This window comes from Panulirus ornatus, chromosome 35, assembly GCF_036320965.1.
Source record: "Panulirus ornatus isolate Po-2019 chromosome 35, ASM3632096v1, whole genome shotgun sequence".
NCBI lineage: Eukaryota > Metazoa > Arthropoda > Malacostraca > Decapoda > Palinuridae > Panulirus > Panulirus ornatus.
The window spans coordinates 12266199-12288196 of NC_092258.1; the positions used below are offsets into that span (position 1 = coordinate 12266199).

Genomic DNA, 21998 nt, shown 5'->3' on the forward strand with positions numbered 1-21998 from the left:
TTGACGATGACGCAGAAGACCTAAGTTACAGAAGGTACACAGCAAACACAGTGGTTAACAAGGATTACACCATCACCAGTCATGTGGTCGTCCTACAAACATCTTTCTCTAAAACCAGTTAAGACAGTTACAGTGGCTAATGTTTCAAGGTCCTGTTTGTACCCCACCCCCACCTTGATTTGTTTACTGAAGACTACATCTTTGATCACACACATACTTTCACATCACATTGAAGAGATATAACTCAGGAGTAAGTGATTATTTCAATTTATTGTCGAACGTCTGAAAGGCAGAGGACATCTCAAAATGCTTACAAATTACTCATATAACGAAGCACCGACACCACATATAGTTCTCCCCAACTCTTGTATTATGTACCCAGGGAGCCAAACCCCCAATTTCCCCACACACATACGCTGCTGTAAAAGGTTTTTGGCATACAGATAATCTTTAGCTATCCAGGAACAACGTGTAGGGGCACAACCTTGCCAATAAGTTACTGTTTAAGTCGCTAAACTGTGGCTGAAAATGAGTTACCCTTCACTACATGAGAATGATGAAAAATGAATCGGGAACTCTTCACTATCACTTGTTCATTTCTTGTTCATTTGCATTTCTCCAGCGAAACAAAGCAAATCCAACTTCTAATTGTTTTCATGTAAATATGGTTTACTGAATTGATGTACAGAGACGACACACCCGACCTCAGGTGGTACATCAGCGACCATGAGTGTCAGTGTGGCGGTGCACCTCTCTAGTTATCTGAAGATGGTACAACTATGCCATCATCTGGATTATACGCCAACTGGATAAAGACCACCTGGATGAAGACCAGCCAGGTGAAGACCAACCTGATAAAGACCAATCTGATTGAGACGAGCCTGATAAAGACCAGCCTGATGTAGACCAGCCTGATGTAGACCAGCATGATGTAGACCAGCCTGATGTAGACCAGCCTGATGTAGACCAGCCTGATGTAGACCAGCCTGATGTAGACCAGCTTGATGTAGACCAGCCTGATGTAGACCAGCTTGATGTAGACCAGCTTGATGTAGACCAGCTTGATGTAGACCAGCTTGATGTAGACCAGCCTGATGTAGACCAGCCTGATGTAGACCAGCTTGATGTAGACCAGCTTGATGTAGACCAGCCTGATGTAGACCAGCCTGATGAAGACCAGCCTGATGTAGACCAGCCTGATGTAGACTAGCCTGATGTAGACCAGCCTGATGTAGACCAGCCTGATGTAGACCAGCTTGATGTAGACCAGCCTGATGTAGACCAGCCTGATGTAGACCAGCCTGATGTAGACTAGCCTGATGTAGACCAGCCTGATGTAGACCAGCCTGATGTAGACCAGCTTGATGTAGACCAGCCTGATGAAGACCAGCCTGATGTAGACCAGCCTGATGTAGACTAGCCTGATGTAGACCAGCCTGATGTAGACCAGCCTGATGTAGACCAGCCTGATGAAGACCAGCCTGATGAAGACCAGCCTGATGTAGACCAGCCTGATGTAGACCAGCCTGTTAAAGGTGGTCCAAGTAGAAACAGGAGGTTCAAGATGTGAGGTTCTCTGCCTTGTGAAGATGGTAAACAGTGGTTGGCTCTGATGCTGTGTCTATGATTCGTCGTTTGTTCATTCGTCAAGGATGAAAAATTTGACACAATTACGTACCATTTCCATACAAAGTCTTTCGAGTGATGTGCCAAATGGCAAGAGAGTAATTCGCTTCTCTAGTGATCTTTCAAAGACTCAAAGCATCAGAATAGCTGAGAGACAGCAAAGGCCCGGGGACTCTAGACTACTGAAAATATATTAAGTGGCTGATCAATACAAAGCTCCTGATCCAACTGATTTTTCTTTGCAGATCCTGTTTACAAAACAGCATTACTCGAGTCTCTGTCACAAGTGGAGCACAAATGAAACAGAAGGTTCAGCTCTGAGCTCTTCTCATCTCTACTTAAGGTGGAGGATTTGAAGACGAGACCAAATCTTTACCTCAGTCAAGAGGGACTGTAATATCTGCTCCAGTGTTAGAATCGACTCGAGGGGAAACTGACGTTCGTCACACTATGTGTCATCGTACTCGCTGATGATACCGTGTTAGTCCTTTGCATTTACTGTACAGCTACACTGCTGAAGATCCTCCAGAATCCTACGTACGGACTGGAGTTGACAGTTGTTTCTAAACACGAAAATGCTCGATCTCTACGTTCAGCTCTGTGTCGACTACCATCTGTCATCCATAGTCTCGGTGGAAGGGGTATAATACCAGCTACCCACATTCGACCAGCAGCACAAGGGGCTGGTTGGTAGCCAGTAAGAGGATTTCGAGGACCAGACGACTCGTTCTTCACTGCAGACGTTATCATTCAGACAAGGGACTTCTTGTTGGTCGTTGTGTATACATGTGGAAATGGCTCAGCCAAACAGCCAGTATCAGAGCCAATAAATGTCTTAACAACAAGACTACGTCACTGAAGCTGCTGCTGCCACCCGCCACACCTCACGAGGCAGGAGGACACACAGAGAAGCCAGTAACTCTTGACCACCTGATGACCATGGGTGGACGAGGAGTGGAGTACCAGTGCCACTCAGCACACCACTGTGGCCACACTGTGTGTCACAGGCTCACGTGGCTGCCACATAAGGCTTACAGTAGACACCACTGTGGCCACACTGTGTGCCACAGGCTCACGTGGCTGCCATAGAAGGCTTGCAGTAGACACAGCCCTCCCGTGCCAAGAAGCAAATACCACGTCATCTAGTGGGTAAGCGTCATGGATCAGGTGAGGATATACCCCCGTGCATCATGCTGTGTGGAGTCTGACGAGAGAAATGATCCTGGAACTGATGTTGAAAATTGATCTCCGAATTAGTTATGAATCCATGTTTGATGTTGTGTGCTTATACTCACGCATGTCCAGATTTTGCCAGTGAATCTACCCTAATGAACAATTTTCTCCCACGAAAAAGTTATGAAAAGCAATGGTTGGAAATACTATATATATGGAAATCATACTTAAGTAGACAGTATCCACATCAGAGTTAGTGGTCTGGTGAACTCAAAGTTATTGTTTTCAGTTGATCTCAGAGTCACACTCAGCATTTCAAGCCGTATTATAGTCAGTGTTTGAAAAAAACATATTTCCCAAGTGTCATTGATGTAATAATCAGCTTCATCTAGGATGGTTCCCTTTTTGAATCTATATATGATGTGTTAAAACGAACTGTCTAATCCTATTTCGATGAATATATTGCATGATTTCACTCTAGTAAAAGCTCTTTGGCCTTAGAATATGCAATAACATTTTCATTTTTAAGTCCTAAGGTTGAGAAAGACATGTGACAATATCACATTCTCATACATGTCACCAGAAGTAGAGTGGTTAGGGTGTAACATCCACCAGTCACAGAGCAAAATGTAAATAAACTACAGCAGGTGACTGGCAGGGTCGTGCACCTACAGTGTTCCTGGATAGCAGTACATCATTTACAGTCTCTTATGGCAGACCTGGTCCGCTCAACCTATCCATTTAGCTCCCCTGGTGATGGCCCCCCCATTATGCACGAACACATCGACAATACTGACATACAAGGTATTAGAACAGGTAAGTAAGCACAGAGGTAAAGATCCTTAAATGAACTTCATCTGGACAGACAGCTGACCAGCTGCCACATCAGCTGACCGGCTGCCCCATCAGCTGACCGGCTGCCCCATCAGCTGACCGGCTGCCCCATCAGCTGACCGGCTGCCACATCAGCTGACCGGCTGCCACATCAGCTGACCGGCTGCCACACCAGCTGACTCAACACGTATATAAACACACGAGCCGGTTATTAGGTCTCCAAGACAACAGACCAACCCTGTCTCCAACTCCTACAAAATATCAATTCAATACAAAAGTTTACATCAGAAAACTCTTTTATCTTACATATACATAATGTATTACCACTTCATATTTTTCTTTTTCACCCCACGAATAAATAAAATGTTCAAAATCTAATTTATACAGGTATCAACTGAATCTATCCCTCTAACCTATGATGAAGTTTGGCCCCCTACTTCAGAGAGAACAGGTTTCAGGTCCTCAAACCTGACCTACAGTTCCTCCACACGCACGACACTCACCTACGTCACACACCTTGACACGTCTTGTGCAGCACCATTAATAAAACTGTTTATACACTTCACTGCTGTACACTGATGGTCTACCTGTTGCCACACTTGCAGGCTGATCATCAGCTTGACATCAACACATTAATGATGACCCAACACTGTCTAGTTCTTTCACTGGGTAGAGTCCTACAGGTGTCGTAGTAAACACACTTTTTTCATGGCTCTACCCAGTACCCTCGTGAAGGTCTTGGCTTCTCCAACTGTGAAGGTAAAGCTTGGAGAACCCTTGACACACTCGTCTCCTCCTCAGTTAACCCACCACCTACCCGGCCATCATAATGGAGACCAACATTCCATCGCCTGTGAGAGAGCCATGATGAACTCCCATCTTTGCCATAGTCAGCTTTCAACAAGTCATTACCCATATTATGTATTTTTGTTTTCAGCATACAAAAGCGACTAGCCGTGACTATACAACGGGTGAAAGCTTTCTATCCTACTCGTGCGAGAACCTTAAACTAAAAGTGCCATGATGCTGAGGCGAGACGATGACAGACACGAACATTGACGCGGCCATGTCCGGACACTCCTCACCTCTGTCCTGTACTGTGTGTAAACACACACCTCCCGCTGCGCCTCACCAGTCACACCACGACAGGATCAACTCCAGATTCTTCCTCAACATCCCCAAAGACAGTCCTTATGGTGAGGATCACCTCAACTCCTGAATGCACTTGGTCATAACTCATTTCCCCACCCCACCCTCGAAGTTTCATTGACTCAAAAGTATTGATTCGAAGTTCCATTGACTCAAAACCTATTCATAATCTTCAGACACATTATTGATTGAAATAAATGAAAAAAACAACAACTCAAGTCTGCTAACTGCGGGAGTTTAATGCTTTCAGATCTTTTGATACGAAACAACCTGACACCTTTGACGTAATGCGATCCCAACCCCATCCGTAAAACTTTGAACACTTCAAAGATTCAGCTCGACCTGCGTCTCGTTTTTGAAGCAGTATGGCATCTCGACCCCGTGGGAGCACTGTGACAACACTGACATGTTGGTGAAGAGGGAGACTGTGCCGATGACCATAGTCACCACACCGAAGGTGATCACGCCACACGCCGTCCACTTGTTGCGGGCCCACAACGCGCCCTCTTCCAACCGCAGGAAACAGAGGGGTGGCAGGATGTACGCCAGGGGGATCGCGCACAAGATGCCCTGCGAGAAAGAAGTGACACATCATGAGAACAACGACCAGTCCACCTGAGCATAGTGGTCGTCTTAATGGACCTCACATCCTGCCATAATTGAACAAGACTTGGATAATTTTAGCCCTGGATACGTCGACCACAGTATCGGCTCCAGGATGAAGTGTTCCACCGACTCCCACCTGTTGCTGTGTTACCTTGTTATTCTTCGTTTGTTCAATAATAACAGTAATATTTCCAACCACCACAGAGACAAGGTGATATTCTGTTCTACCAAATCAAGTGTTATCCTGACCCATGCAGAATCCAGTGGATTACTTGGTCCCTCAGTATGTGACATAAGTGGTCACCAGAGCTATAGTGGTGTCACAAACACACCAGAGAAACTCTCTTGTTTAGGTTAGAGTAATACCATGAAACCCTACAAGACTTATCAAATTATCAATAGTATTTCTCAAAAATGACAGGTTCTGATTCTATATACAGAGGATGGCAGAAGTACAAAACATATTGCTGTAACTTTACAGTCCACAGAGAAGAGTTATCTGTTGTAGATAGATACAGAATATTCCTTTATGATAGATACAGAATATTCCTTTATAAACATCCATGTCAAGAGATTAGAATATAATCTCACACTGGAAAGGAAAAGCTGAGAACAGATAACAGGTCAGAGTAGCTTTGTGTGAACTAAAGTGATACCATTCTAGAATTACTTTACACAGAGGCAATCAGAGGCAGCCAGAAACTGAGTCGTAAGAACTGGAGTGTTACCTTAATCCCAGGCAATGTAATGATATAATTGGTGACGTATTACAGAGTCAATAGGAAAACATATACCCTAAAGGAGTTATACAGCTTATGCTGAGCTCGAGAGCATGATACAAAGCTTCTGCTGATTTCGAAAGCATGATTCAAAATTCATGTTAAGTTCGACAGCGTAATGCAAATTTATGCTGACTTTAAAAACATGATGCAACGCTTATGTTAAGCTTGAGAGCATGAAGCAACGCTTACGTTAAGCTAGAGAGCATGGTGCAACGCTTACGTTAAGCTTGAGAGCATGAAGCAACGCTTATGTTAAGCTAGAGAGCATGAAGCAACGCTTGTGCTGTGTATTGAGCATGATGCAAAGCAGTCAGGTGAGAGACGGAACAAAGGGTGGCGACGGAGGAAGGGTCGTCGACTGCAACTTACGTTCAGCTCAAGGACGATGCCCAGGCAGTCGGTGGTGAGGGAGAGGAACATACAGAATAAGGCGATGAGGACGGAGAGGACAGCGTGGCGGAAGAATGGCTGCGGTTGGTAGTCCCGGAAGAAGGCCCTCTCAACCACGTCCCTGGCCACGAAGCACTCGATCGGGAAGGTGAGGAGGATGGTGAAGGCATAGGCCCCACGGCATAGGTTCATCAGGTCGTCATCCCAGCAGTAATTCTCGAAGACGTCACCTGCAGGAGGCGGAGATAGAGTGAGGCGCCTCCTCCCACACAGCAGGGAAGTGGGAGGGACATTCAGCTCCTCCTAGGTAAGCTAGATGGAGAGAGGGAGATATTAAGCAGAGCAGGGTATCGAAACCTGAGCTAGGTAGAAAGAGGGAAGATGAGGGAGACCGAGTATCAACATGCAGGGCTGGCGCGTAGCGCTCACCACACGTCTTGTTTCAAGAGTAACACTGTTTCTTTCTGCCACAATACACATCATACAATCAATAACCCTTGGCTTCCTCTGGAATAGCTTCCAACCATATATTAAGTTTTCTTTTAAATGTTCCACACACGTTACTTCTGTCTATTGGTTATCGATCGATGGAGCAATGTTACCATCTTCTTTGCAGGGCTCTCATATATATATATATATATATATATATATATATATATATATATATATATATATATATATATATATATATATATATATTTCTTTCTTTCTTTCATACTATTCGCCATTTCCCGCGTTAGCGAGGTAGCGTTAAGAACAGAGGACTGGGCCTTTGAGGGGATATCCTCACCTGGCCCCCTTCTCTGTTCCTTCTTTTGGAAAATTAAAAAAAGAAAAAAAGAGAGGGGAGGATTTCCAGCCCCCCCGCTCCCTTCCCTTTTAGTCGCCTTCTACGACACGCAGGGAATACGTGGGAAATATTCTCTCCCCTATCCCCAGGGGTATATATATATATATATATATATATATATATATATATATATATATATATATATATATATATATATATATATATATATATATCGCGGGAAATGGCGAATAGTATGCAAGAATATATATATTCATCAGTAGTTTCCTCTGTCTTTTTTAAGAAGGTTCTCAGTATCATACCACTCATTCATTACTTCTCGCAACCACCAAAATCTTTTGCATTTCTCTTGCTTTCATTGACGAGTGTCTCTCTACGTTGTCACCGTTGAATGCTTGAGAGAGAGAGAGAGAGAGAGAGAGAGAGAGAGAGAGAGAGAGAGAGAGAGAGAGAGAGAGAGAGAGAGAGAGAGAGAGAGAGAGTTGCACAGGTACACAGACCCAAGCGAGGTGGCCTGGTCATAACACTGCTGGGAAAAAGACGCAGTCCCCCATTAAAACCAGAAGAAGAAGAAGAGGAAATCAAGTTGTTGTGGGTGAACTTCGTTACTACAATTTGTCAGTCGTTCTTGGCATGTCGACCTGTCATGTAGTCAACTTTCCCATCCCCATTTCTTACCATTATGCTGATGATGTCAATACAGTGTCTACCGGATCATAAGTAAAGTGATTTTACTGGCAGCGCCAATAAAGCTACAGAAGGGCAACATAGTCCTACTTTCTTCAGTCATGTGGTCCCTCAGCAATATGGTCTCAAATACCATGACTATAACATGAGGTTTGTGCCTTATATAGTCTTTTGAGTTCCCTTTGCTTCCAGCAGTGCTGCAGTGTTACCAGCGTTGACAAGCTATCGCTATAGTAGGGAAGTGTTACCAACCTTGGGTGTAGCCGGTGAAGGTCAGGTATCCGGCCACAGCAAACACCAGACTCAGGACGGCTGCCGAACCTATGGAGATGTGCGTCACCTGCCGGGAGAGGAAGTCATAACCAGACGGTACCAGACCAGGACGTCCCACACGACCACTGTGTTAGCAACGGGATCTACAACTTGGTCAACATGGTGTCCAGTGGTCAACAAAGTCTTCAACCGGGTCAATATGATCTCTAACTAGACTTAAGGATATTATGACATTTAGGTTAATAAGATCACTATGTAATATTGTCACAAGACAGATCACTCAGGGGTCACCAAACGGGTCGGTTGTCTCTTGACACACACGAACCTTAGATGATCAATATTACTCTCCACTGGTGAAGATAGTCTCTAGATTAATCAAGTGTCATTCAGAATGATATTTTCATCCAGTGTCATTCATCGTGTTCCAGCATTCATTCACCTTGTTCCAGCATCCCTCACCTTGTTCCAGCATACATTCACCTTGTTGCAGCATCCCTCACCTTGTTCCAGCATACATTCACCTTGTTCCAGCATGCCTCACCTTGTTCCAGCATACCCCACCTTGTTCCAGCATACATTCACCTTGTTCCAGCATACCCCACCTTGTTCCAGCATACCTCACCTTGTTCCAGCATACATTCATCTTTTCTCCGGAGCCCCTTACCTTATTCCAGCAACCCCTCACCTTCTTCCAGCATCCCTCACCTTGTTCCAGCGTTCCTGCGTGTTGTCAGCTAAGGAGTCGTACACTAGGAAGCTGGAGTGGTGGCACATGAAGGCAAAACTCATGATGCCGATGGCGGATGCTAAGTTTTCACCCCCAAAGTTCCATGCGTCATCAGTTGTTGGCCTGCCAAAAGGGGGGGGGGGGGGGTCACGAGAGGTCAGCGCACGATAAAGAAAGTTCGAGTAATTAAAACATGCTGGAGTTGGTCAGAGAGTAAGCCACAGATGATGTCTTCCGGTAGATCAATAAAGGAAGGAGAAACTTAGCGATTGAATTAGGTCTCAGGAGGCTTCTGTAGGTCGAAGCAAAGTTGGTTGAAATCGATCAAGCTAGTAAGAGTGAGGCAACTCAAAATGACATTGCGTTGGTATATGTTGTTTTAGCAATGCGAGAATGCCTCAAGGGCAGGATCTAGTGGGGCATTGCATGTTTACAGCAGACTGTAGTAATTAACGGAAGTATAAATAGCTTTAAATGAAATAAATAAATCGTTAAAATTAACGAAGGTCGAGGAAGGGTGAAGTGAACTGGAATAAGATAATAAAGATCAGGGAAGATTGTAATAAAGATCAACCAATTGAAGAGGGACAGTAAAACAAGTTGATGTCATCAATATAAATTTTCAAAAGGAATTCGATTAAATTGTACATGAAAGATTACCAGCTGACGTTAAGTCACATGATCTAAATGGGGTTGTACTTTGGTAGTTAAGAGATTGGATGACTGGCCATAAACAAAGAGCAGCGATGAATGGTCACCTCAAAATGGTTAGACGTAAGAAGTGGTGTGCTATAGGGATCAGTAATGATAATAGGCCGCAATGCAAGATATCGACATCTGCAGATGACACTAAGCTGGGAAATAAATAATTCTACAACTGAGCTTCAACTTCCGCAGCTTCAAACTGATACAGAGAAACTGCTAGACTGATTTCGCAAGTGGCAAGTAAATTATGATATCGATAAGTGCAAAGTTGTACGTATCGGTAGTAATATAAAAAGGGCAAAAGCTACGTGGTGAATTCTATTGAGCTACCGAAGGTAAGTGACGAGAAAGCTTCAGGTGTGATAATCTCTGGCGAGCTAAAGCCAACGAAGCATTGCACAGAAGCAGTAAAAAGAACGAGCTAAATTCTTGGATTCATGGGTTATGGCCTTCGAATCTAAACCTATATAAATCATCCAGATCCCCCTAAAATTTACAGTAATATTACACAAACAAGAAATGGCAATGCAATATATATATATATATATATATATATATATATATATATATATATATATATATATATATAATGCACTCCCGCCTGCCACGCAGGAGTCCCGGGTTCGATCCTGGCTGTTGGAGGTTTGTATGTTATATGCGCGTGCGCGTTCATAAGCACAATATTTGTGTGTGTTGTGTGTGTGTGTGTGTGTGTATAATTCCATATTAGTTTATATACGTAAACTGACACTGTACAAATATAAAAACTACAAATCATCCAAACAATTCAACCAAATCTTTATATACACCAGAAATAAACACATCCGTAAATCAATGTAAAAAACACCTCAAAACAGCTTTGAGGCCAAACTGCACAAGTCTATACAGTGCTCACTTCACCACTCGCTTATGTCTACGGAAGCTAGAGGGAGTCTAGATGGAGTTTTATAAGAGATGCGGTTCAGGGAAGAGAGAGAGAGAGAGAGAGAGAGAGAGAGAGAGAGAGAGAGAGAGAGAGAGAGAGAGAGAGAGAGAGAGAGAGAGAGAGAGAGAGAGAGTCGGGAGGTGGCGACTTACACCATGTCCTTCATGGTGCCCAGGCGAACCAACATGGACACAGCGATGATGGCGATCATGACGACGGAGGCGAGGGATATCTTGGCCAGGCGAGTGATGTTCCTGCAGGGAGAGAAGGCAAGCAAGACATCAGCACTAACCACGACACGTCACTGTGTAGGTATGTATATTTGCGTGTGTGGACGTATGTATATACATGTGTATGGGGGTGGGTTGGGCCATTTCTTTCGTCTGTTTCCTTGCGCTACCTCGCAAACGCGGGAGACAGCGACAAAGCAAAAAAAAGAAAAAAAAAAAAATATATATATATATATATATATATATATATATATATATATATATATATATTTTTTTTTTTTTTTCTTTTTTCTCCCCCAAAGAAGGAACAGAGAAGGGGGCCAGATGAGGATATTCCCTCAAAGGCCCAGTCCTCTGTTCTTAACGCTACCTCGCTAACGCGGGAAATGGCGAATAGTATGAAAGAAAAGAAAGAATATATATATATATATATATCCCTGGGATAGGGGATAAAGAATACTACTCTTCCATTCTTTGCTTGTCGTGAAGGGAGACTAAAAGGGACAGGAGCGGATGCTATAAACTTTCCCTTTCTTGTATGTCAGTTTCCTCCTCTCGAAGGCTCAGGCTAGGGTGGCCATGTTCGTGGGTGTAACCAGGACGAGAAGTAGGTTGTATGTTTGAGGAGAGGATTCTGGACGCTCTGGCTCTGAGTGAAACAGATCTCAGGGTAAAGGGAGGAAACTGGTATAGGAATGTCTTAAGGGTAAAGTCTGGAGTTAGTGTGGGACCATAAACAAAGGAAGGGATGGTGCGACTGCTGATACAGTAGCTGTGAGAATGTCTAAAAGAGTGTAAGGAAACGAGTTCCTCGTAGATAGAGTAAATTGATAATGCTTATTTACTTGAAAGCGAGAGGAGTGAGGAAGAGAGGCGAATGTTCTGGAGGGACTTGAGTAAGTACTTCAGTAATTTTGATGTTGATGGGCGATTCAAATACAGGAGTGAGTAATGTGGCATCTGAGGGCATGGGGGTACCCACAGCGAATGAAGAAGGTTAACAGCTTGTGGAGTTGTGTGCTGGAAATGGAATGGTGGATGGAAGTACTTGGTTTAAAAAAAAGGGTCATACTCGAGTATACATGTGTGAGCGGGATTACTGGTAAGAAGGAATTATTACTGGATTATGTCTTAACTGGCAGGTTAGCTAAAGAGAAACTCCTGGACGTAATGTACCGAGAGGCTTAGCCGGTTATATGTCTAATTACTTCTTGGTGGAGGAGTGGATGAAAGATTTACAGGCTCTAGGAAAAGGATGAAAGGTGAAACAGAGTGACCATGGAAAAGAGGCATGTGTGAGGAGGTACCAAGAGAGACTGGGTGAAGAATGGCAAAAGAAGAGAGTAGGCAAAATCAAGGGAGTGGGCAAAATTAAGAGAAATTTAGGGTAGCATTACTGGCATGTGCGAGGGAAATGCTTGGCATGCGGAAGGTGGGATGTGAGAGTGTTGGAAAGGGAAGCGAGTGGTGGGATGAAGATAAGATATAAATAAAAGAGATGTATCTCGGTGTTACATGTAGAGAGGGAGTGTGAATGACCACTAGATTTACACGAGGAGACGATCGGCAAGCTTTAGGAGATCAAGAAAATGTTTTGGAAGAAAATAAGTAAAACAAAAAATTGAAACCTATGTGAAGTGGGGAAGTGGTCCAAGGCTAAGAGATGAACGGAGAGATAGAATGGGTATTTTGAAGGACCGTTGAATGTGTTTGAGGATAGGGTGGCAGATGGAGGGTACTTGGGAAGTGGAGATACGCGGAACAAGAGACTCGTGAGAAATACTTTGTGAAGAGGGAAGAGGTGGTGAAAACCTTGTGAAGATGAGGTGTGGCAAAGCGGCTGGAGTGGATGGCACTGCAGGTGAATTTGTCAAGAAAGGGAGTGACAGTGTTGGTGACCATGTTGGTTATTGATTAATTATGATTTTCATGTATGGTTCGAGTTACCTAAGGATTGGTAGAATGAATGAATGATCGAATCACACAGAAATTTAAGTCTGTTGAGTATTCCTGGTAAGTTGTATGAGAGAATGGTGATTGAGAGTGTGGTTCCGTGCACAGAACTAAGGAGGAGCAACGTGGTTCAAGGAGCGGTAGAGGATATGCGAAGCAGATATTTGCTTTAAGAATATGTGCGAGATTTATGGATACAGGAAAAACATATGATACAGTTGATAGAGGTACCTGGTGGAAGGCGTTATGGATATATGATTTGGGTGGAAAGTTAATTCGAAGCAGTGAGGAATTATCAAGAAAATGTGGCGTGTATGTGAATAGAAAGTGAGGTTTAAGGTGAAGGTTGGTCTGCGGCGCAGGGGCGTGATGTTACCATGGCTGTTTAATCTGTGAATGTTAAGGTCTTAGGAAGATGGGCAGATCTCTTGTACATGGAAAGTGTGCGTTTGTGTGCGTTGTGTGTGTGTGTGTATGTGTGTGTGTGTGTGTGTGTGTGTGTGTGTGTGTCTGTCTGTGTAGGGGGGGAGGGGATGAGTCAGTTACAACTCCGCCTCTTTCTTACCTCATAATTTCTCATTCGGTTAACCCCTCTCACATCACATATGGACCTAAAGCATATCAGTTCTAACACGATCACCTTCGACCGCACTTTTTCATCTAAGACCCACATCTATCATCCACACATCACCGTCGGGACCACTGTACCATTAAACACACCCATTTTGCCTCCACGGGCGATAACCTCTCTTTCCACACACTCCCCAACGCGTGCAAGACCCCATGGTTCCATCCGCTGCCATGTACATTTCCAGGTACCTAAAACACTCTGCTTAATAACCTTACTATTATTCACATTAACTCTCACCTTTTTTCCTTCCACGCACGTTTCAAAACTAGGAAATCAGCTTCTACAGTTTCTCACCAGAATCCACCACCCTACCCCGCCACACAACACGCCCTCACATTGACACACACCACACCTCCCTGTCACGCACCATACCCTCCCCTGTCACACACCACACCCTTCCCTGTCACACACCACATCCTTCCCTGTCACTCACCACACCTTCCCTGTCACACACCACATCCTCCACTGTCACGCACCACACCCACCCCTGTCACACACCACACCCTTCCCTGTCACACACCACATCCTTCCCTGTCACTCACCACACCCTTCCCTGTCACACACCACATCCTCCACTGTCACGCACCACACCAACCCCTGTCACACACCATACCCTCCCTTGTCACACACCACACCCTCCCGTCACTCAACACACCCTCCCCTGTCACACACCACACACTACCCTGTCACACACCACACCCTCCCATGTCACACACCACACCCACACTAATCAAACAATAAAAGATCCGGAAAAGTCAATGTGTATGTAATTTGTTGATGGACACGTGATAAACATGCTACGATAGACCACGATAATAAGACTTCCGTTGTAAGAAATCTGTATAATCGCTTTCTGGCAGTGAAAGACCCCTTGTGTTAGTTCTGCTTCGTGTGTTACTTAAGTTTCCACAGTGACACAGTCTCTGAGAGTCTACATCCAACATTGTCTGTCCATCAATTCTCCATTACTCCATTTTCACCACTCGTTCGTGTAGGTTTTTCTGTTTCTCTCATTAACTTTATATATTTTTTTTCGTAATTTGGCACTGTATAGGAAGACACGCATTGCATTATTACTTCATTACCCTCCATAAACTCCTATACACGTCTACAGGCAATGTCCACTGAGAAAATATAGCACTTCTACTGTACACAGAGACTCGAGCAGATGGTGTACACCGGCTGGAGTGTTGAGGGAAACCTGGTGTGAACTGTACCTACATCAAGTCACACTCACACTGAAGCACTTGTACTTTGTATGTCTGACGAATGTTACAGTTTCTGACTTAAATGACCTTTAGATGGTGATACCCAGTACATCCACGAGACTAAGACACACACACACACAGACGTATGTATACAGCTGTCCAACCACAGACCTGTAGAGTGAGAGTGGGAGTGTGATGAGGAGGGTGGAGGTGGCTACGATGAACTCCCTCCTGGCCAGCACCGACTGCGCACTGATGCCCGTCACCCTGATGAGCACCTTGGTCATCGTGTCTCCGACGATGACGTTGTAGCTGATGAGAGCTGCCCAGGGTCACGAGGGAGAGAGAGACACACACACAGGTCAGGTATATAGGGGAAAGGTCATCAGATGTGCTGCTGTCCAAGGTCACGAGGGAGAGAGACACAGGTCAGGGGTGAGGCAGGGAGGAGGACACAAAGTGTGTGTTGGGGGAGGTCAAGGAGCTGTCAAGTGATCAGGTATCACACTGTGGTCCTTCATTTCGAGTTGTGGTCACGTGCTGTGAAGGTCACGAGTTGTGAATGCCATGTGATGTGAAGGTCATGAGCTATGAGGGGTCACGAGTTGTGAGGGTCACGAGCTGCGAAGGCCGCGAGCTGTGAAGATCATGAGGTCTGCATGTAACGAGTTGCAAGGGGTCATGAACTGTAAGGGTCATGAGTTGTGAAGGTTGTGAGTTGTGAAGGTCACGAGTTGTGAAGATTGTGAGCTGTGAAGGTCACGAAAATGTTAAGGTCATGAGCTATGAGGGTTCACAAGTTGTGAAGGTCAAAGAATGATCCAATTAAAGAGTTGTCAAGGGTCAAGTGTTGTAAAACTCAAGACTTAAGAAGGTCACGAGATATGAAGGTCAGGAGTTGTGAAGGAAACGAGACTCAAGAGTTGTAAAAGGTCACATGGCATGGAGGCAAAGAGTTGTGACTAAGAGCAGTGTAGGTCGGGAGTTATGAAGGTAAAGAGTTGTAAAAGTGATGTGTTGTGAAGTTCAGGATTGTGAAGTGTTGTGAAGTTCAGGATTGTGAAGTGTTATGAAGTTCAGGATTGTGAAGTGTTATCAGGATTGTGAAGTGTTGTGAAGTTCAGGATTGTGAAGTGTTGTGAAGTTCAGGAGTATTAAAGGTCGAGAGTTGTGAAGGTCAGAAGTTGTACAGGTCAAGGATTCTGAAGAGAAGAGTTATGAAGGTTGAGAGATGTAAAGATGAGGGCGAAGGTCAAGTGTAATAAAAGGTCAGAAGGAGTTAAAGTTAATAGCAGTGAGGTCAAGCAAACTGAAGGTCGTGTAAGGTCAAGACTGCTGAAGAAAAGGATCACGGAAGGTCAAGAACAGGGTCAAGACTGCTGAGGAATAGGGACAGTGAAGGTCAAGAGTAGGGTCAAGACTGGTGAGGAATAGGGACAGTGAAGGTCAAGTGAAGCAAGGATCAAATTAGTTCATCGTCATTATTATTGGTGAAGATTACGACTTGTGAGGTTCGAGAGCTGTGGAAAATAACATTTGAGCAGGTCCTGAACTGTGAGGACTCAGAGTTAAGCAGGTCCAGAACTGTGAGGACTCAGAGCTAAGCAGGTCCAGAACTGTGAGGACTGAGAGCTAAGCAGGTCCAGAACTGTGAGGACTCAGAGCTAAGCAGGTCCAGAACTGTGAGGACTGAGAGCTAAGCAGGACCAGAACTGTGAGGACTGAGAGCTAAGCAGGACCAGAACTGTGAGGACTCAGAGCTAAGCAGGTCCAGAACTGTGAGGACTCAAGAGCTAAGCAGGTCCAGAACTGTGAGGACTGAGAGCTAAGCAGGTCCAGAACTGTGAGGACTGAGAGCTAAGCAGGTCTACAGGTATGACAATGAATATCTAAGAAGGTCCCTGACTCACAGATGAATATAACCTCACCACAGTGGGTATAACGGAAGCAGACAGACTCACAGTAGATCAGCTAATCTCTGATGTTACAGCTATTCAGTGACAGAAACGTATACTCACAGATACTCCAGCTAAGTCAAAGCTAAACAGCTAAATTACAAAAAGGTACAAGCAAGTATGATGACATATGAACAGCTAAACTCGAGATGAACGCGTACGTATTTACTCAAAAAGCTGAAGTTGAATAGCTTAACATACTCATTGGTACTCACACGAGTCTTTTACTCACTATTGAAAAGCAAGACTCCCTGAAGAACGAGTACTAACAGATGAACGGGACTACTGACCACATGAACATTTACTTCCCAATGACCAATGATACTTGACCAACCAGGCTAATAGATGTAAACTCACGCATGAGTGATGGGTCTCGTTTCTCTATACTCATGTACTCATAACTCAACGACTCGACTCACAGGCACCCAGCTCATATTCTCAAATAACTAGTTGAACAAACGTTTTGATCGATTTCAGGATGAACAGACAGATCTTCAGGTGAACGGATGGATCTTTAGATGAACAGTTAGTTCATGAAAGGAACAGATAGATAGACACGAAGATGAACAAGTAGATCCTCAGATGAACAGATATGTAAATAGACAGATTACCAGAACAGACAGATGCTAAGATGAAGTAAGAAAACGACAGATTTCCAACTCAATGTCTCCATTACAACGACAAAAGCCAGCCAACATGAAGGGGCAAGTGTGGCAGGAGCGGCGGACACTCACAGATGAAGGGATACAGGAACTGGAGGCAGGAGGTGACGAGGAAGCCCGGCTTCCCGAAGGCGGTGTTGACGAGGTCCTGGTAGGTGGTGGCCTGGGCGGTGTGGGCCACTTGGAGCATGAGACACAGCGAGGCGTCCGTGATGATCCCGACCAACACCAGCACCAGAAGACCCACGCCGAAGCCAGCCTCATGCAGCGCGAAGGGCATCCCTGTGGCGTACCAGGAGAACGGAGGGTTTACTTCGACCAGAACCTCTTCGTGGGAGGAGGAAGGGAACATTCCAGAGGACATTGCCAAAGGAATATTCTACTTCGGTTGTCCCTGGGGTCAACACACTATCACAGGACCAATGATAGATGTTGAATTATATGACCAAACGAAAGATAACAGTGTCTATTATTTATTAAGGGCATAATAGCCATGTGGGACATAAGGTACATATGAGTCTTCTAAGGCAACACAGGGGAGGTTCTGAAGTACAGGTAATAGACTGGCTCAAGTAAGTACTGACAATATCTTTTATTTCAAATGTTCAAAACTAACTAGAACACTCATGCAGTTACAATGGAACATTCTACTACTACTGCTACTACTACTACTATAACTGCTACTTCTACTACTACTACTACTGCTACTTCTACTACTACTACTGCTACTGCTACTACTGCTGGGTCCTAGACGTATGTAAGTATATCATGGTACCATATCCAAGTGTTATGGAACCTTCCATGAGGAGGTGTGAGTCCCAATATAAGTACTTCATAAACACTGGTGTATCACTTGTAAGAGAAGGCACTGAGGGCCAGGGACGCGCGGCGGTGTGGCGACGTGAGCTATGGTTAGCGATCACCTGCTGCAGCTAGCGATGGTGGGGAGACGTGAGCTATGGTTAGCGATCACCTGCTGCAGCTAGCGATGGTGGGGAGACGTGAGCTATGGTTAGCGATCACCTGCTGCAGCTAGCGATGGTGGGGAGACGTGAGCACTGCTGCTGTCCCTGGCCTTAAAAGCCACACAGACAAGAGACAACTGCTGTATCTATCAGTATGTACTCTTATCAATAATGCTTCCACCAATGTGCCACTACCACTAGCAATAATGCTTCTACCAGTACGCCACTACCCTAAACAATAATGCTTCCACCAGTACGCCACTACCCTAGCAATAATGCTTTTACCAGTACGCCACTACCCCAAACAATAATGCTTCCACCAGTGCGCCACTACCCCAAATAATAATGCTTCCAACAGTACGCCACTACCCTTACCAATAATGCTCCCAACAGTACGCCACTACCCTTACCAATAATGCTCTCACCCCTACCAATAATACTGTCACTGGTGAACCACTACCCTAGTCGATAATTCTTCTACCAGTGCGCCACTACCCTTACCATTAATGGCCTCACCAGTGCGCCACTACCCTCACCAATAATGCCGTTACTGGTGCACCATTACCCTCAATCATGCTTTCACTGTTAGCCAACAACCCCTGCCATTAACGATAGCACTCTGAACTCTAATAGGCTGTAAGATAATTAAGGTTCTAATGATGATGGGGGGGGGGGGGGGGGGAGAAGATCAGTGGCGGAACATGTAAGCTAATTACTGCTGATGCAAACCTCCATCCTCCATCCAATCCATCCATCCAGTCCATCCATCCACAAGAAGGGTCACAATCCACATGGCACCAAAATGACCTTCGTTTAGAAAAAGGAAAATTGTTCTTCGAATTAACATGTTCTCCATGATTTTCACCAACGGTAGGGCCCTGGTGCACGACGGTACGACCCTGGAGTACGATGGGACGACCCTGGAGCACGACGGTATGAGTCTGGTGTACGGCGGTACGGCCCTGGTGTACGACGGTACGACCCTAGAGCACGACGGTATGTCTGGTGCACGATGGGACGACCCTGGTGTACGACGGTACGACCCTGGTGCACGACGGTTCGACTCTGGTGTACGATGGGACGACCCTGGAGCACGACGGTATGAGTCTGATGTACGACGGTACGACCCTAGTGTACGACGGTACGACCCTGGTGCACGACGGTACGACTCTGGTGCACGATGGGACGACCCTGGTGTACGACGGTACGACCCTGGTGTACGATGGGACGAGCCAGGTGTACGACGGTAAGACCCCTAGTGTACGGCGGTACGACCCAGGTGCATGACGGTACGACCCTGGAGCACGACGGTACGACCCCTAGCACGACGGTACACTACTGACATCCAACTACACCACCAACACCTACCTACACCACTAACACCCACCTACACCACCATCGTGCACCTACACCACCAGCACCCATCTACACAACCAACACCCACCTACACCCATAGGACCCACCTACACCCATAGGGCCCACCTACACTACCAATACCCACCTACACCACCAATACCCACCTACACCACCAACACCTACCTACACCACCAACACCCACCTACACCCATAGGACCCACCTACACCACCAACACCCACCTACACCACCAACACCCACCTACACCACCAACACCCACCTACACCACCAATACCCACCTACACCCCCAACACCCACCTACACCACCAACACCCACCTATGACGCCGCTGCCGACGATGGAGTTGATGTAGTTGAAGGAGGTGAAGGAGATGGAGCTCTTCTCCCGCTTGGGGTCTTCATCTCCCTCGTGCCCCGCCAGGCCTGGGGGGATCTTTGGGGGGGTGTCTGGTGTCGCCAGCTGCAGGGGAGACAGATGGTGACCTGGTTAGTTGAGGAGACAGATGGTGACCTGGTTAGTTGGAGAGACACGTGATGACCTGGTTAGTTGGGGAGACAGGTGGTGATCTGGTTAGCTGGGAGACAGATGGTGACCTGGTTAGTTGAGGAGACAGATGGTGACCTGGTTAGTTGGGGAGACAGATGGTAACCTGGTTAGTTGGGGAGACAGATGGTAACCTGGTTAGTTGGGGAGACAGATGGTGATCTGGTTAGCTGGGAGACAGGTGGTGATCTGGTTAGCTGAGACAGGTGGTGATCTGGTTAGCTGGGAGACAGGTGGTGATCTGGTTAGTTGACGAGACACGTGGTGATCTGGTTAGTTGGGGAGACAGGTGATGATCTGGTTAGTTGGGGAGACAGATGGTAACCTGGTTAGTTGGGGAGACAGATGGTGACCTGGTTAGCTGAGACAGGTGGTGATCTGGTTAGCTGGGAGACAGATGGTGATCTGGTTAGTTGGGGAGACAGGTGGTGATCTGGTTAGTTGGGGAGACAGATGGTGACCTGGTTAGCTGAGACAGGTGGTGATCTGGTTAGCTGACGAGACACGTGGTGATCTGGTTAGTTGGGGAGACAGATGGTGACCTGGTTAGCTAGGGAGGCAGATGGTACTCAGGTTACCTGGCGATGACAAATGGTGACTTGGTTGGGGAAACAGATGGAGCTTAGATTACTTGGGGATGACAGATGGTGACTTGGTTAGTTGGGGAAATAGATGGTGCTTATGTTACCTGGGGATGTCAGATGGTGCTCTGGTTAGCTGGAGGGACAGATGGTGCTCAGGTTACCTTGGAGGGACAGATGGTGCTCAGGTTACCTTGGAATGACAGATGGTGCTTCGGCAGGCTGGGGTAGTTATGAAGTGTTATGGTGAAGTTGGACGACACAAATGTGTGTGGAGAGAGAGGAGGGGGGACAGATGGTGCTCCAGTTAACAGTGGGTAAACAGATGGTGTGAGGTGTGGACGAAAGGGAATGGAGAGATGGTTAAGGTCTAAGGAAATGGGAGAATGCACATATATAAAATGCATTACCACTATCATTAATCACTATGGTACAAACAGGAAACTATGATTCTGTGTTGAAGAAAAAAAATGGGTAATATTCATTTTGGTTCTTCTATGTAGACCAGAGCAAGACCACCTCGCCCTACACTCCACAACAAAAGTGTTTGGTCACACACACACACCATCGTGCCAGCCAGCCAGACCCTAGGGAGAAAAATGAAAGAAAGGAATATCTAAAGCCAAGAATATATGGGAAAGGGAAGGTTAAGGGGCAAAATAGGTGGAAAAAGGGGAGGTTAAGGGGCAAAATGGGTGGAAAAAGGGGAGGTTAAGGGGCAAAATGGGTGAAATAGGGGGGGTTAAGGAGCAAAATAAGTGGAAAAGGGAAGGTTAAGGGGCAAAATGGGTGATAAAGGGGAGGTTAAGGGGCAAAATGGGTGAAAAAGGGCAGGTTAAGGGGCAAAATAAGTGGAAAAGGGAAGGTTAAGGGGCAAAATGGGTGGAAAAGGGAGGTTAAGGGGCAAAATGGATGGAAGGGGAAGGAAAAGATGGCCAGGTGTGTGGAGGAAGGTCGAAACAATGTAGCGATCTTCGCCCACACGTTTGGTTATGAGAGAAACTCTATAGCAATCTATCACTGACAACCAATATATGTGCACATAACATTAAATACGACAGCATATTTAGAGTTATCAATCTTCCTTCTTATTGTCTCTATTTCCTCAGTACTACTCTACCATTAGGTGGCTGCTCTAAGGGAAAACACTTAAAGAGCGATACGAAAATCATCCCTTCCCTCCAAGAGCATCACGTCCCCTCGTACCATCC

General features: G+C 45.6%; 1 protein-coding gene across 6 annotated transcripts in view; it reads right to left on the minus strand.

The window, feature by feature from the left end:
• Nucleotides 1-251: 251 nt before the first annotated feature.
• Nucleotides 252-21998, minus strand: part of LOC139760167 (putative sodium-coupled neutral amino acid transporter 11) — a 223199-nt gene continuing 201452 nt past the window's right edge. For all 6 annotated transcript variants that reach the window (XM_071683085.1, XM_071683081.1, XM_071683086.1 and 3 more), the window contains 8 exons: nt 19981-20122; nt 17397-17606; nt 14879-15029; nt 10838-10939; nt 9034-9178; nt 8308-8395; nt 6540-6790; nt 252-5352 (listed from right to left, as the gene is read on the minus strand). In XM_071683085.1, the coding sequence (XP_071539186.1) occupies nt 5107-5352; nt 6540-6790; nt 8308-8395; nt 9034-9178; nt 10838-10939; nt 14879-15029; nt 17397-17606; nt 19981-20122 (1335 nt within the window). In that variant the 3' untranslated portion in view covers nt 252-5106. The remainder of the gene's footprint in view (nt 5353-6539; nt 6791-8307; nt 8396-9033; nt 9179-10837; nt 10940-14878; nt 15030-17396; nt 17607-19980; nt 20123-21998) is intronic.